Source organism: Annulohypoxylon truncatum (assembly GCF_022578515.1).
Source record: "Annulohypoxylon truncatum strain CBS 140777 unplaced genomic scaffold F4807scaffold_28, whole genome shotgun sequence".
Taxonomy (NCBI): Eukaryota; Fungi; Ascomycota; class Sordariomycetes; order Xylariales; family Hypoxylaceae; genus Annulohypoxylon; species Annulohypoxylon truncatum.
Window position 1 is genome coordinate 403941 of NW_025953814.1, and position 17076 is coordinate 421016.

A 17076-nucleotide genomic window follows, 5' to 3' on the forward strand; every position below is an offset into this window, starting at 1 on the left:
CTTCCCGAGGTCCTGATCGACGTGGCTGCAACCTTTCCACCGTACTGGGTCAACAGGGAGACCTACCAGGGCCTTTCCACTAGCCGCGAAGGCCTAGGGCTACCTGACACCCCTTAGATACACGCCTACACGCCTACCTGGTAGGCTGCTACCTACCTAGGTACCTACCACAGGTGGCTGGTCTCCAGCTCTCCCTCTATGTAGGACCGTTAGGACTAAAATGGATCTCCTACGCCTACCTAGGTGTAGAAGGGCACTAAAAATCATCCACAGCTCTCCTCACCGAGTTTGCTTGGGTGGGTGAACCTTTGGACACTACTAAATATACCTAAAAGCCCTTAAAGCATTAGTTCCAAGCTTGGCACAGATGATCCTTGAAGCAATTCCCAAGGCGGCGCAAGGCATTTGTCAAGGTGAGTGTTACGAGACGTCGGCGTGACTATGTGACTCAGGTTATTATCCTTTGATAATTATTAATTCATCGTCGATATCTCCCTGCTCTTAGGTCCTAAGACTACTTAGAGGATTGGCAAACGACGCACAACACATCCGCTCGTGTGCAATTAGGTAACAAGATCTCAACGGGGGGCACTTCTAAGTGCTTGCCAACCGATTTGTCTCAGATCGTCGTTGAATATCCCGTAGAGCGTCAGTGATCAATCGCCTATCTCAATCCTTCGAGGTCAAGGCCGATTGTAGCTGTCAGCCTGTTCCTGAGCAGTCAGCCTTGCGGACGGGTCAAATGCGTCAAAATGGGTCGAACGGGGCCGAGTCATAAATGAGGCATGGCCATACTCCGTACGTCCCACGATTTTGTGGGGGATTCTCGCTGTCGTTTCGCACGTCGCCCAATCGCCTCTTCTCCGTGTCTTGTTTACATACTTCGGTGGATTCATTCTTACTTTTCTTTTCTCGTCTTTCCCGGCTTTTTCTTACCCATGTCCGTGACAGAAAAGACATCGCTGCGGTACCTGCTACCGGGTAGGTAATGTAGGTTTAGTATCGCGGTGAGTCTTCCTCGTCTTCTGCAAGTGTGGCATCGCCTGACTCTAACGTTCGTGGCTGCGCCCCTGGAAAGTGGCTGTCTGATAGGCCAAAAACGCCGCCCGATTCTCATTAGCGGGTTTTTGTCGACGACCTGAGGAATCAAGTGATGAAATGCTAACCGGGATAAGACGGGCGCCCTTGCGGAAAGTTCCCCATTACAACTACATGCTGCTTCAGACCAAGATAAACCCAGCAAATCCTCCATCATCGCTCCACCGGTTCGACGGCATCGCCGGCGGAGTCATTAACAAATAACTGATTACCCTATCTACCTATCTACTTATCCTACTGACACGGCAAGCTCGGGAGCTTCACTAACATTTCGAGAACAACTCGCAGACTAAACCCCCCAACGTTCAGGCAGCAATATGCATAACCAGCATCACTCTCACTTGGAATCGTGAAGTCGGTCATTACCTAACATCTACACATAACATCTACATCATAGCTTACCTTGTCCGGCTACATTACGTACACCTCAATCTTACACGTGTATTTGTGCGGGAATCTGATGTCCCACCCCCGAATGCCAGGGCGTTTTGACCGGGGCATGATTACATGATGCACGCCGTTCTCATTAGGGATAGCGGCCGAGAATAACAGCGGGTTCGTTCTTAGATCGACTCTTCGCTGCGAGGCTACATATCAGCACCACGACCATCTAAGAATGTCTAAGAGTTGTTTTAACCGTGTCTTCGATCAATGTTGCTATATCTAGTTAGATTGTCAATTCCTACGGGCTCTAGTATCGCGGGGCTCTGCCAGGCCACGGTGGGATTCCAAATCGCGTCAGCCTCAGCGGCTTCGACCGGTTGATCAGTGCGGTGCTATACTAAATCGATCAATTTATCGATTGATCATATCGTCATGTCAGATTCTATACCCCAAGGAAGCTATATCGATAATATGATGTCCCGGAAGTTAGCGACGTTGGCGTCCGGGGTAGAGTCGCCAGCGCCACAAACTCTTCCATGTTCTTCCCATGTCCTTCTCACCGTAATCTTACTTACCTATACTCGCCTGGGTAACTAGTGCTCGACACCGCTCTGATATAGAAATTCGACGAGGCTCACCGTTGTTCTTTTCAGGGGTTCATCAGCTGGGCTGGGGCTTGGTGATTTACTGACTCCACTGTATCTGATCGAAGTTCTTGGGTCTGACATCCCAAGGTTTGGAATCGACTGGTCTCGATCGTCATAATTGACCTGTTTCATGTAGTCCTACGGCTATTCAGTAACGGGCGGCCTGAGAAACAGTAGCCGCAAAGTGGGATAAATCGATATCTGGCCAATGCCATCCATGTTTCTTTCATGTTTCTTCGAGAACTAGTACATGCTTGTTTCGTCTGAAGAGTCACCCTTGGAGGGGACGGCCAATGGGATTATTAGCGCCTTAGATCGTGCTAACGAACAGGTAAGCACTTGCGATTCACGATGTCTTATTGTCAATTGATAATTAGAAATCATCCTAAGTGTATGAGACCCGAGATCTATTAACCGGGAGCAGTATCTGATCCTAAGCATCACAGAATTTCACAGCAACTTTTCTACTGCATTTCTGTTACTTTCTTAAACCGCAACTGCTACGCAATGTGCTTCAATTCTAAGTACAGAGATGACCTCCAAGTATAGTCAGTGTATCTTCACTAGACATGACTCAATGGAACCCTTTTCTAGATACTACTGCCGTGTTACCAACAGCAGCTCACTAGACCTCGAACTGCCTTTCGCCATCACCAGTCTAAGTAATCGTCCCATTCACAATCACAGCCAACTCCACAATGGGTGCATGGTTGGCTTAGTTCATGCGTACTACGAAAGTCGAAAGGTAACACATAGAAAGGAAGCTGATTCAGATCGCAGCACAACGCGCACGCTCATGACAAGCAGATACGGCGTCCGATGAAGGTGAAGCGGCCTCGTATCATGACACCAAACACTACCTTGTTAAAGCGAGAAATCAGCCTCGTCAGTATGAAGGTGTCTCTTCCGAGCCTCAACGTCGATTAGGTGCGGCTCTCGCGTCTAGCTGTCCTCCCATCTACGACGGGCGGGTACAGACCGCGCGTCGTTGGAACCTTGGGAAACCTTAGTGCCTCTCGGACGAGTGCAGCAGCGCGGACATGGGCCTCTCGGTGTGCTGCATACCTAGGCAAAGACAAGCCAGATCCGCGCTGCAACATCTGCATAGGCACCTATTTAATATATTGTCCCTGTGCCTGCCCCTCCATATTCCAGCCCTAAATCCAGTGATACAACCCATTGCAGATTGCCCTACGTATGCGGCAGGATTGATGTGCTGGTGCAACCCAGGTCCCAATCTATAGCTGCATGCAGGATCGGGTCGGTATCCATTAGCAGGTAGCATAGCATACTTAGGGCTGGCTACACCTGGATCTAACCTATGCCGAGAAAATCTGCATGAAAAAAAGAGATGGATGACTAGCCACGCCGAGTGGCGGATCTAACGGCGCAGACAATAGGCAACGAGGATGCGTATCGGCAGGTGTAAGCATACCAAGACCGATCCCGAAATCGTCTTTCGATGCCCGACTGCGGCAAAGCAAAGCAAAGCAGACCACCTGCTTTTGCCGAAATGGAACAACCCGTCGATTGAGTGTTTTTAACTCTCTTTTGCCTAACTTACTATACCTACACACACTTCGCAAATGGCCCTGTAGGAGCCGTAGCATAGCCCATGAGTCCAATCATACGACGTACGTTCGCCCACTAGGGGTCGACGGCGCCCTTCTACTATCATGAACTACAAATTGAGCAGAGGTGGCAGTATGTGCGTGTGCCGCTTACACACGTAACGCAGGTCAAGACTCCGAATCATGGTCTCGTGAACGCATATAGTACATACCTATATGTTACATATCTTACCTAAACAACATACCGAGAATTCGGGAATTCGCCACTCCGTACAATAGTGCCTACCGTCCAAATAGTCGAGTAATAAGTAGTATACAATCAGATACATCCGTTTACATCCTCAGCTTGTGTGCCTTCCCATTTACCCGGCTGCGGTGTCGTGTTCATCTAACCAGAGGCAAAATTGGAGATATTAGAAACACAGCTGCCGCCTCTCTACCTCACTGAAGAACCTGAGCCTCGAGTACCGGGAATTCGGGTCACGGTGTGTGAGTGTGAGTGGGAGTGAGTGATACGTCAAGCGTACAGCACATCGATGCTACCTACCATAGGTAAGTCGGTAGATGGTTCTGGCCCTAGAAAGAAAGAGGTAGCCGGCAAAGAGCCGGCTGCAAAGCCTCGAAAGCAGTCTCTATTAGCATTAGAATAGTCGTATATGAATAACTTCGGCGTAATGTACACTTGGGGAGGCAAGATACAACGGATTGTTAATTAAAGGACTCAGGATAGAGCTGAAACTATGAAACTTCCAGGAGCGTCTCGCCGTGGCGATTGAGATAAGATCTGCTTATGTACTTCCCAACGCCGCGGCGGCGGCTCACGCACATCAGCTACCATATTTACCGACCAAAGCGAGAGCGAGAACACAGCATGCTGAGGTACGTCCACCTAGGTGTGTTGTATAATGTATCCATATGCGTCCACGCATGAGAATGGCCAAAAGCCTCTACCGAATTAAAGGTGTTATCCGGCGATACAACGCAGCGAATATATCCAATGGATATGTCGTGCCAGCATCGCCATCATATACCTACTTGCCTGCCCATCCCTGATTGCCCCCTTTTAGGATATCGCGTAGAGCATGTGAAAAGTACAGCCTACCTAGGTACGTAAGGACGGCTGCATGCAGGTCAACGGCTCTCGCCAGCTTATCCGACATGCGGGTATAGGGCTCGTGTAACTATAATAGTCCGGTTCGACAGGTCAGATTCGCTTTCTGATTACCTACATGCAAAATTTCTTCATCGGATCTCACGCGGCGAGCGTCGAAACGGTGGCCGGCGAGATACGACAGAGTCAGACGTTAGAATAGTATGAACAGCCATCCTCCTTCGGCCCTTCGTCAAGTGCTGTCATTGCTACTGCGGGCAGTCTCCGCGTTCGACTTGTCTCCAATCTCGTCCCTCTTCGCCAGTTCACGTCAGCTGAGCTAGATGAAACATCAATGGGTAGGATTCATCACTGAAAGTGCGCCAAGGCGGGCAAGCAGGCAGGCAGGCCTTCAGATTCACCGAGGAAACCCACCAAAAGATGGTCCTAAAACTAGAGAAGATGGAGTTTGATACGTTTTGATATTGAGCAAGGTGGCTGCCTCTCTACGTCGCATAACCTCGCTGTCTACGTCTTCCCCCTCCGCTCTATCGTGATTCTGCTCTTGCTTGATCTCGCCACGTTTCCCAATGGCTGCACCATGGAGAGTGCCTAGTGCCAACAGCAACAGCTCTTTTGTTTCCGAACACCCGCCAGAATAAAGTATCGTCGAGAATTTCTCATAGCCGGGTTATCTTGGTATCTGCATTTGCGGCTCGAGCCTCGGTCATTATAAAGTAATATAGTACATTCATTCGAAGAAGGAAAAAATGTTCATGTCCCCAGCTAAAGGCTCCTCTCGATTCCGTTTAACATAATTGGGATAAGTTTGGGTTTGAAGTAACATATATGTCTGCTTGGCCGCTACATTCGGGATGATGATACGAGTCTGGAGGCTTGGCTGACGTATATAGTGAAGCAACACTAAACAAAAGGATGAGTAGTAGTGTGGTGTAGTCATTCGATCTAATCATGCTTAGCAGGATCGCTCTTCAGAATTGAACACATCGAAGCATCCACGATACTCCGCCATCGTCCGAAACGGGCCAATAAACCCAGAGGCAGGTTTACTCGCGCCGTGGTATGCTACCGGAAATAAATACCCAAAATCATCTCATAAGCCATGCTGGGAAGCTCGACGGAGCTCCCATGCGAAAATTAATCATTTAAGCTCGTCGACTCATAGCAACATTAGCCCCTGCGGAGGCCAAATCCTGTTTGCCACTAGCACTGCGGCCGGCCACGCGAGGTAGGTTGCTGCCACCTGTCGTTGCGGACGTCCCTGCGCTACTTCGCTTCGTACCCGCGGTACTGGCGAGACCCGTAAAGGCAGACGTTCGTCTCGCACCTCCTTGTTTCAAAGGACTACCATTGGTCTCCCTGGGGCGCAGGGACGGGCCGCTCTTGCCACCTGCTGGGGGCTCTGGTAGAGGTCGCGGAGCTGATATGGTGTTGTGGCGCTTGACCGGCGAAGACTCACGTGTTCTAGGGACGGGGACTGAGGTCTTCTGGCCCGTGATGAATTCGTGGCGAATGGCTTCCTCAGGCTTGAGACGACGATCTGGATCCCACCGCAGACATCGGGCGAGGAAGTCGAGGAACGGCTCGTCGTCGCATTTGATAGCTTGTTGAAGCGTTTTAGAGGACGGCCGACGCCTCCTGCCCTTGGAGGACACAGTCAAACGAGGTTTGCCCATGGAATCAAAGAAAAGCTTCTTCCTTGTGCTCTTTTCAATGAGATGCTTCTCAGGTGGACCAAATACTTCCATGATACAGGCCAGTTGTTCTTGCTCATTCTCTCCGGGGAAAATAGGGACACCGGTGTATAGTTCAGCCAAGATACAGCCCAAACTCCACATATCGATTGGTAAGCCGTAAGTCATTCCCAGAATGACCTCCGGGGATCGATAAAACCGTGACTGGATATAAGTATAAACTTTCTCGTTTTCAAAACAACTTGAACCGAAGTCGATGACCTTGATCTCAGAATGCATCGGATGCCGAACCAAAATGTTCTCTGGTTTGAGATCACAATGGATCACCTTATGCTGTTTAAGTAGATTAAGCGAGCTGAGCATTTGCTTCGTGAACCTTCGGATTAGTTTAAGAGAAAACCCGCGGAATGCGTTGGACTTGATAAACTCATAAAGGTTCATATCGAGGAGCTCAGTTGATATGCAGAGATGTCCTCGGAAATAGAAACTATGAGTAAAGTTGACCATGCTGTGTTTATTGTGAGGGTCCTAGAAGTCATAATTAGCAAAACTATCGGCTAGGCAGATAATCACCTAGTTGCTTACCCATTCGCGAAGCTTTTGCAGAATGTTGACTTCGACAAGAGCTTGCTGGTGGAACCTCTTCTTGTTTCGGATGATCTTTACGGCAACGAGCACGCCGGTTTTATGGTCTATACACCTCACCACCTGGCCAAAACTGCCTTTCCCGAGCACATCAACGATCTCGTAGCGATAAGCGAGATGATCACCTGTGACGATCGTATAGTCACCGCGCTCATCGTCGTAACCGAAGTTTGGTAGTTTCGAGTTCAAATCGCCTACAACCTTGCTGGCGTGCTGAGTTCCGCAAAAATAGACGTCGCTATAATCGACAATCTCGCCCTTTTCGTAGATGTTCAATATGGCTATTCGAATAGCTTCGTGAGGTCCTACACGTTCCTTAGGGGTTGCCCTTCTACGGAGCGCATCTAGTGTTCGGGCTGCCATTTCCGTCTCCTTCCTTCTCAAAGCTAACTTCTTCATCTCCTCCTCGGCAATGAGATCATCCTTATCCAGATCGGCAGTATAAGGGTCATGGCGTTTAATCGAGGCAGCCGATGGTCTTGGCCGCAGCATCTTCTGCATAGATGAATTCCGAGGTTGTGTGGAAGTCTCGATCATCGAGTTATTACCAACATCTTCCTTCGAGCTCTTCTGCGTAAACATAGTGTTCAAGCTAGACGCGGAACTCTTCCTGCGCCTGGTTTCTAGGTACGTTCCTGCACTGGGCTTGGTGGCATGGCTTGGACTAGAAGACTTCACTGAATTGATGTTCATTGATGCAGAGACTGGTATCCGTGGAGGCGGCATGCTGTCTTGCCGGGCAAGTTTCTCAGCAGCTTTATCAACAGAGCTGTTGGAAGCGTGATGGCTACTTTTCGAGTTACTCCTCTTCCAGGACAAGCTCAATTTCCTCCGCAAATTGCTCATTGAGGATGGCGTTGGAGGTTCTTCAGGACTCTGCTCAGCCGGCGGAGTCTTATTAGTTGGCTTGGCCAGTTTCGGCGCACGAGGACCAGATGGTTTTTGCTGAGGTCTTGTATCGATAGTCGTGTCAATTGCAGCCGTGTTGTTGGTATCCCCAATAGTTCTAGACTTTGTTAATTGATTACCAAAGGGATTGCTACCTTTAGGAACGGATGACGATAGAAAAGGCGATCCGGAAACTTTGGCAGCTTGCTTGTGAACTACTGAACTGATCGGCGATTCAGACGAGCTTGTTCCATTCTCTCCAGTAGGACTTTCAACTCGGCTGTGATGAATAGAGCTACTGCTGCGGAGGACCGTCTTTTCGGGATCTCTATCCGCGCGCCCCCTAAAAAAGAATGTACTCTTCGACGCAGTCATAGGCGTTGTTGGCGTTTTAGCAATAGTCCTTGACAGTGGCGGACTCAATTTACCACTATCCTCGCCTTGATCCCTTAGAGCCGCGATCTTTGCCTCTGTAGGCATGCTTAATGGACCTACACTCAATGGCGGAAGTCGCAGGGGCTGTAAATTCTTCTTGGATTGGGATCCGTTGATTTTCTGCTCGATATCAGAGGTAGGACCGGCTAACGTCTTCCGCGGGGCACGTTTTCGTTCACTAGGTTTTCGTGATGCTTTCTTCGTAGGCTCCTGGGATGGTGTACCGGAGGGCGTACCCGTAGAATTGCTATGAATACTACTAGAATCAAACGTGTAATTCGACTTCCGTTTCTCCAGGAACGAAAGTTCTGCCGGCGAGTCCTTAGGCGACCCATAAACCTTGGGAATCGCAGGCACAGGCGGCACATCTTCCTCATCTTCGCCAGTGGGAGGGTTGTGGATGTTCAGCGCTTTGGGAGCGGGAAGCCTTGACGTTGGACCTACTTGGGAGAGGGTACGTTGTATTGAACCGGTTGAGGTTCGTTGTGTGTTGAAACTAGTCGTTGAACCAACAGACAATCCTGAGCTATAGGATTTCCTATTAGTGACTTCTGGGGTGGTTCTTAGAGATGAAGGAGTGGATGTTTTTCGAGGAATCATGGAAGGTGAGCGTGATTGAGGGCGAACATCAGCAGGCGGAAGCGGCGCATTTGATATCTGCGGCATATTCTGAGTAGGATGTATCGACATACGCTTCATCCTTTGCGCGTCAGTGGGTGAGATGGTCCTAGCACCAAGCCCGGTGGCATGAGAGGTGTGAGCGCCAGGCATTACAGACATCCTTCTCGCAGAATTAGGTGTAGAGCCTTTGCCGCTCGCCCTGGGTGACCTTGGAAACGCAGTGGATGTACGATTTTGATCTGGAGCGAGACTGGTGCTACTGCTGTTGATAGTAGAGAAGTTTGCTGATATCCTAGGCGCGGGCTGTATCGAACGTGCCTTCGAAGCTCGCGAGCCTTGAAATGACGGCCTGCCATCCCCAGTTTGCCCAGTAGAAACATCCATCGAGGTTCGAGCAGAGTCAGTGCCGCCCTTGTCAGAAAGGTTCGATATCAGACTCGGTCGCCGCCTCCGAACCCCAGTTCCGTAGTCAGCATCAATAAGCCCCGGGCCAATCGATTTCCTCGGGGGCTTTCCAATATTGGTATTTGAAACCGGGGGATAATGGCTTTGACGTCGATTCCTCATCGCAGCAGGCGCAGTCGGCGCATCGGTTATACTAGAAGACACGGACACGGTAGACCCGTTGCTAACCTGTCGACTTGATGTGCTGGGTCTTCTCAATATGGAGCCCGATCTTGACGGTCTAGTACCTGCATTGGGAGTGGGATTCGGCTGGGCCCCCGAGCGGGCGGTGCCACTACTGCCAGCACCTGAAGGCTGTCCACCCATCGCGTCCAATGGCTTCTCGTCAAGAATACTCCCCTGGCCAGACGGTGAAGGAAACTGGGTCAGTTTAAAATCGGTAGAAGCTGTCTCGAGGCTACTTTGAAGATCATCGAAGCTAACAGAAGGCAGGAATTCGAAAGAGGCTGTGGTATTGTCGTCTATGTCACTCGGGGCCCCATTCCGACCAAAGGAAAACAGAGAATGGTTGTTGGACGACGATGCATGAAGCATTGGCTCGTCGTGGCTTCTGTTGACCGGGTTGATGTTCTCCTTGGACCTGAACCGAAACAAATAGTGTTAGTGGTTATTACAGATCAGCTCAATAATGATATAAGCGTGTCTTGTATTTTCGGTGATTGAGATGATGCGAAACAATCGGAAAAACGCACGATCGAGTCGGGGACTGCGCGGCTGGTCTCGGGCCAGCAGGAGCCTTATGATCCCTAATCATAAGGATTTGTCCGGGCAGATTGACGTAGATGGAATTGGCAATGGGTAGGAGAATAAGATCGACGGGCTGGAAGATGGTTTGCGACAGATGATATCCCAAGGGAACCCCAAATTGCGAAGGCGAGAGAGAGCGGAAATCCCCTGGACCTAGACCTAGACCTGGTTTATGGATCTAAAGCGCTCGCGATCAATTTCTCAGTCCGGCTAAGGAGCTGAGGGCGTCGATACTGCTACCGCATTCCGGGACGTAACGAAGAAAAAGCAGACTAAGAAAAATTAGAGCAACAAAGTCGGCCGTAAGAAGAAGAAGGAAAGACGATGGAGCAAAATGTTATTGTTGACCGACAGTGGTTGCTGTCAAATGGGAGGATCACGAAAAAGGGTTGGTGGATTGTTTTCATTAAGGGAAAGAAAATAAGAGGTCGACTAGGGGCCGATCCACTTCGTTTTCCCGTACCGGCCAAGTGAGTTTACCTAAGGTTGGTAGCTCCAAGTAGCCAAACCTCCCACTATTAGACACGTTTAGGCCACCCGCCGTTCATCAAAAGCCTGCCCTGGGTGTCCCTAATAAGGTTGGGCTGTCAGGGGACTATGGGGGTTAATTGCTGTTGATTGGTACGTATCGGCCTGCCTAAGGGTACTTTATTTATTAGTACATGTGCAAAACGAAGGCGCATGTGGATGGCGAATCTGGCAAAGTGTACCTACCGGCGGTCACTTTCAATCCGAATGACAGGCAAGAGCCAGAGCGCCCATGTGGGATAGGTACATACATACATAGGTATGTATCCGATAATGGCGTATAGTAGAGAGGGATAGCGCCATAACGCAACCCCTAAAGTCCTTGTCCCAATATCAATTCCAATTACGAGTTCAACACGTACCTATATCGAGCGGTATATGCAAATATGATGCATATACACATACGCCTACATACATGGTACATTCGTGTCATTCAAGCGTCTCTACCTACACATGTGCACTTGAGCGTTTTGCTTGACGTACCGTTACACAAATGATTATGAATGGTCTGTGCGAATAAATCTAATCTCATCAATCCATCCTGTCCATCCCACTTACATAAGCATATCCAGTTTACTACATAAGACAATACATTGAGACATGTCAATGCTCATACGTACGAACCTTCAGATTTGCTATTTAAGAGCGAATAAGCATGGCAGGCAGACAGGTGAAGAGAAGTCCTAAGGCTGTGTATTGAAGAAACGTTGAACAGTCAAATGGTAGTATCACAAATTCGGAGGTTTTATTTTCTCATTTGATGAGAGATCTGCGGTGGACTCGATAAGAGTTCTACGTACCAATCTTTTCTTTCTCTCCCGATATTATTTGTTACCTACGGATTGGCTGACATTGACTTGAAGAGTTTCGTCTAATTCCCCCCCCAGACCAGGTATGTTCCCTGATTCCACGCGTATCCCAGCGGTGGTAACTAAGGTGTAAGTCATTAAAGTGAGATGGGCGAGATGGTTGCCGGGTGAATCGTGATTGATGAAGGGACGTTAATCCTACTTTATTTGTCCCCGATGCCCCCCGTCTAACAGAGTTGGATCCAATTCGGTACTGTTGTTTTGCGTTGCAACTATGTGTTTGTCTTCGGTAGCTGTAAACAACCACGCAGCCAGGGTCACCTTAGTCTACCTTGATCCGCGTATGAATACCGCCCAAAGGTAGCCGACTCTTAAAAGCACTCATTGCCTTCGACTTTCTCCTCGTCCCATCCATACCGCATGCCATGCCAACATGTCTCAACAGGTATGGTGTTTGCCAATAAGGCACCTGGATATTAAGTAAATCGGTGCCACTGTAGTACAAAGACGCACGAGCGATTTGCATCACCAACACGCGCGGAGCGGCATGTAAGATTTAGTGCATGCCATGCCATACATATTAGTACGTACTTCGGCTTCGACTTCGGCCGCCTTTTGTTGATGCAGCTAGCCTTTAAGTGGGTGGCCAACAACCGCATGGCCTGCATGAACATGCTCGTGGGGCCGGGCCTATCAGCCTATGAAAATCGCGACTGGCTCCTCCTACCCCCTCTGCCCCTTTCTGATTTTGGATCAGGAACGAAAGAAATGGGAGCTGCCGCATACCCGATGGGGAATCGGCCTGAATTGACTGGTCGAAGAAACTTGAAGGAAAGGGGTTGAGCGGTTCCAGAATTGTGACAAAGTGGAACATCACCAACCTGACACATCCAGCCCTAGATATATCATTCCTTCTACACCTTTACTAGTGTTTATGTTTTCTTAATAGTATAACTTATTCCCGTTAAGCACCTCGTGGCGTTAAGTGTCATGCAAAACAGCCATGTGAATTATTCATTTTCCACTCTATATTTGCGCAAACCAACGATCCCATGCCCATTAAGTATTACCGAATTTATCATGCCCTTTAAAATCATGGGCCCTAATATGTTTGTATCTTTGCCTGTCGCCTGTGCGTATCAACCCAACGGACATTTGTTATTTTAGGCCGGAATACTAGTGGGTGATAATTACGCATGCTTCTACGAATTGTAGGATCATACAATATATCTTATTTTAAACCCCTTTCTAGCTGCAGTAGTTGAACCCGCCCGCTGATTTCGATATATATGGCCTAGGCTCGCACCATCTTTTTGACCACTGTGCCGCGCATTACCTCGTGAGGCTTCGAATTCGTATCAATTAGTAATTTGTGTGGCCTCCAAAATACCTATATTGATTGACACCTTGGTATGCGCTTGGAACTATACCAGGGAAAGACGTCAGATTAAAGGACCCGATGAGGAAGGCACGTTAAGATTGACATTGATAGTATCGTAATTGTTTATTTCGAGATATCCTATCAATTTGTGGAGTTAATAACCTAGGCTAGACGCTCTGTTATTCTCGGCACCACATCGATTCCTAATATGCGCGACGCTGGAGCTCTTTAGTTGTAAGGCTTTGTGCCTGCCCAACAAACTGTCCTTTCGCGGAGACAACGAAGTATCATGCATCTTCTGGGTTGCGCGCTTGAGGCTATCCTAACGAGGTTTTTATGCGATTCCTTATTTCTTCCGATCACTTCGCTTGCCCGGCCTTGATCATAGACACAACAAAGCTGTTGTCGGAACATGTCTTTCCTAGCAAGACACCAAGCTATGGAAAACCAGGGCGCTGGGTTCCCGGCATAGTGTCGTGTCGTGTAAGAGTGGAGTGGCTTTTGTCACTGAACCATCATAGCAACCTATTATAAAAATAATCTCCAGACTCCCAACCACGCCAGTCCCAACGAAGTGGCCGCGATGCCCATTCTACGACTGCGCATACCGAATATGGACTTGCTCGCTAAGATCCTCGCACGATTCTTCTCGAGTTGCTGCCGGCCAGAAAAGTAGCTATAAGCCGCTAAACCGAGAAATGCGCCGCCTCCTATATTCGTTTGTGTTTGCTTGTCAGTCGTTTGATTCAGATGGATGTAATCAGTTGTCTCTATAGCTGCGTTCGCTGACTGACCTACAATTCTGCACGGGGTGCAGTCGTCACCCCGATCTTGTTTAAGGACATCATGTATGCTCTCTGGCTTGTCCAGGATGTCGACGGACGGAACGTTGCTCTTACTCATGGTAGAAATTAGTGTATAATTGCGAGAAGCCAAGCATATACGAAAATACGAAAATGTTGCGCAGTCTTTGACCTTTTCAAAAATTACTAACGCTGTCGAGTTGTTTGGTCCGTGCGCACCTAGAAGGAGAAGGCACTGATGTACTGCGATTGCTAGGTACCTTACCCCCATGTACTTCGTCCGATTTGTACGACGATCTTCGGGGCCGTAAAACTGGGGACCTATCGGCTCTTGCTTAACCTTTTCAATAACGGTCGGGCCCGTAAGCGAATAAGCTTAAAAACTTGAAATAACTTAACGCTATTAGGATTTGGGTTAAATTCAAACTGAGTCATGGCTGTACTTGAGCTGGTTTACAGCTACATATAAGTGAGAAGGGACCAAAGTGCGAGTCATATAATAATATACTTCATAGGTAATATACTTTATCGATCCCGTTCACATGTACTGACTGGACTGTTTCCTTATATAATCACCTATTATCCTCAGTTCATGCGATAATACAACAAACTGACAACACGCCCTCGATGTGGCTACATGAAGGATCTCAAACGTGGCGTTCACGATGATGTAATGACGGGTTCGGAGGAACACACGTGTAACAAGTGTTAAATGTAGCTGCCTTAAGATTCCAACTGTAACCAACTTTTATTAATTTTCGTCTTGGTATTATCAAAGCTTGAAGCTACTGCTCGATGCTGCCTTAGCGGCCTTCGCCTTGTTACCCTCCATATCCACAATCTCTCCTTTCTTATTGATGACCTTGACACCACCCATCTTGAGATCACCGAGCGTTTGTTTCTGTGCCTGAGCCTTCGCACTCTGGGGCTTCTTATTTTCGGCACCGCCAGTCTTCCGTAGCCTCTCCTTTTCTCTCCTACGCCGTCTAATCTTGTCTTCTCGGCTCATCTCTTGTTTAGCAACGGGCAATCCACTCTTGGCAACCACCTCGCCCTTTTCAGCCGTGTCCTTGCTAGCCTTGTAGATCTCTTGCGGTGCTAATGTATGGTCACCACCGCTGACGCCTTGCGCGGTCGTGGGTTGAGCGTCTTCCATGCTAATCGTCGCCACGTCCGAGACAACCGTAAGCGAGGGTGCAGTAGGCTTTGGCTTGTAGTGCCAGCTAGTAAGAGCGTCAAGGCTTGCGCTGACTTCTTTCCACATCTGCTCAATCTCTTTCTCTTCCTTTTGAAGCTTCTCGTCGGCCTTGCTCACGTAGGAGTCTGGATTTGTAGTCTTGACGTGTTCCTCTTCATAGATCTCCGCAAGCGATTGCTTAGCTTTGGTATCATCAAGATCGACAAGTCCTCGTCTGGTATTTGAAGAGAACTCGGATGCATCGGGGCGCCGTTTAATGACCTCGTCAAATTCTTGCGCTAGGATACGGCGTTTGATCATGTCCTCGATGCTCTCGCTAACTTCTGCGGTAATGACTGGTACAGGTTTGCCGACGTGCTCGAAATCGAGGTCTTCCTCCAGCAGAGAGTTCATTGGTCGGTCAGCGGCTTGGGCTTCGCCAGATAATACCCATTCCCTCTTGGCCACATTTGCAGCTTCGAGCTTTCTGATCTCTTCTGCTAGTTTGACTTGTCTTCTTTCGTGTGCAGATCTCCTAGATTTAGGATCACCTGCGGATACATCAGAAAGAGCATCTTCCGAGTCTTCTCGCTCTGATTCGTCTTCAAATAGATCTCGCCGAACGTCAGCCATGGCCCGCTCGACATCATCACCATTTACTTCCATCGGACGAGGTTCCTTATATTTTCTAGGTTTGCCGTTTCTAGTCCCTTTTCGTTGTGGAGGCGCGAAGAAATCTTTGTAATAGATCTCATTAGCATTGAAATCATCACCTCCATCCATGCCGTCGATCCCTTCTTCATTATCGTCCTCGCTATCTCCCTCTGGTGCATCTAGATCCATGTCGCCAAAGGTAGGTCCGCCTTCTTCATCTTCGTCTTCGTCTTCCATGTCGGAAGCCATCTCGTCCTCGGTGCCCTTGATAGGCTTACTGGAATGTTTCTCGTCGGTAGATGGCTTGACGGCAAACGGATCGGTGTGCCAATCTACCTCGTCGTCGTCACTCGCGTTGTCGACATCTGGGTCACCTCGGGCATCCGCATCCTCAAACCGCTGAGTTTGTTTGTTGAAATCATCGATAGAGAAAAAGCCGTCGTTGAGACCATTCGGATCCTCGATTAGCTCTTGAGAAGGCTCTTCAGGTTCTTCCTCATCGTCAATGTCGTCATCTTCCTCATCAGTGTCATCAAGGTCCTCTTCGACCCCATTCATAGATAGCTCGGCATCATCTTCAAGATCTTCCTCGTCTAAATCTTCTTCACCATTAATAACTTGCTCAGCTTCATCTGAGCTCTCAAGCTCCGAAGCCGAATCGTCATCGACAGAGCCAGCCTCGGAGATGTCGTCATCCGACTCAAAAGCATCGGAGTGTGCATTCCCATTGATACCGTTCACCCGAACCTCGTTTTGCTCCTCCAGTTCCTGAAGCACACTTTTTGAATCTTGCAATGTACTTGCAATAATTCTTCTAGCCTGCTGCCAAACCTGGCCGCTTTCAAATCCATCTATATGAACTTTCCTAATTTTTAGGACTTCGCCTCTGCCTAGCCCAGCCTCGGCTCGCTTTCGTTTTTTACTCTCTTCTCTCAGGCGCTGTTGCTGTTCGTCACATAATTGTCCGGCATATGCATCTAGCGTCGCTTTAGCAAGCTGAAGCGAAGCGTTTGGGATCGAGGGAGCGGGTTGTAAGAAATTGTGTCGATTGCCAGACTTTATGGCTTCGAAGAGTTCGAGCATCTCCACGGCGCTGGACGGCTTTGAGGAATCGGCGAAGGCAGATAAAAATCCTACTGATGGCGCATGTGTTAATGTGTGAGAAGTTGAGGTCATGGAGGACGTGGTGCTAGCAGGTCCTGCCATTGCTCGTTACTCAGGCCGAGGAAGGAGAAGGTAGCCAGATAGAAATAGTTCTGAAGATCACTTGGGCAGTCGTTTGCTGCATTGGAGAAAAAAATTGGCTTCAGAAAATTTCCTAGGTTCAAGGATGAGCAAAGACCCCCACAATATCTAACTTTGAGACTACCTCGTCTTATCGATAGGATTTTGAGCAAATAAGATTATTGTTGCCCCGT

At 48.7% G+C, this 17076-nt stretch overlaps 2 protein-coding genes across 2 annotated transcripts; both read right to left on the reverse strand.

Annotated features, from left to right (window-relative positions):
- Positions 1 to 5853: 5853 nt before the first annotated feature.
- F4807DRAFT_186352 (uncharacterized protein) lies at positions 5854 to 10594 on the reverse strand. Its single transcript, XM_047993630.1, has 3 exons — positions 10252 to 10594; positions 7091 to 10139; positions 5854 to 7033 (listed from the first exon to the last, which is right to left on the reverse strand). Exons 1-3 carry the CDS (start codon positions 10311 to 10313, stop codon positions 5957 to 5959), a joined length of 4188 nt encoding a protein of 1395 aa, XP_047851883.1. The 5' UTR covers positions 10314 to 10594; the 3' UTR covers positions 5854 to 5956.
- Positions 10595 to 14348: 3754 nt separating this feature from the next.
- On the reverse strand, positions 14349 to 16958 carry F4807DRAFT_186375 (Mpp10 protein). The gene has a single exon (XM_047993631.1). It carries the CDS (start codon positions 16862 to 16864, stop codon positions 14600 to 14602), a length of 2265 nt encoding a protein of 754 aa, XP_047851884.1. The 5' UTR covers positions 16865 to 16958; the 3' UTR covers positions 14349 to 14599.
- Positions 16959 to 17076: the final 118 nt, after the last annotated feature.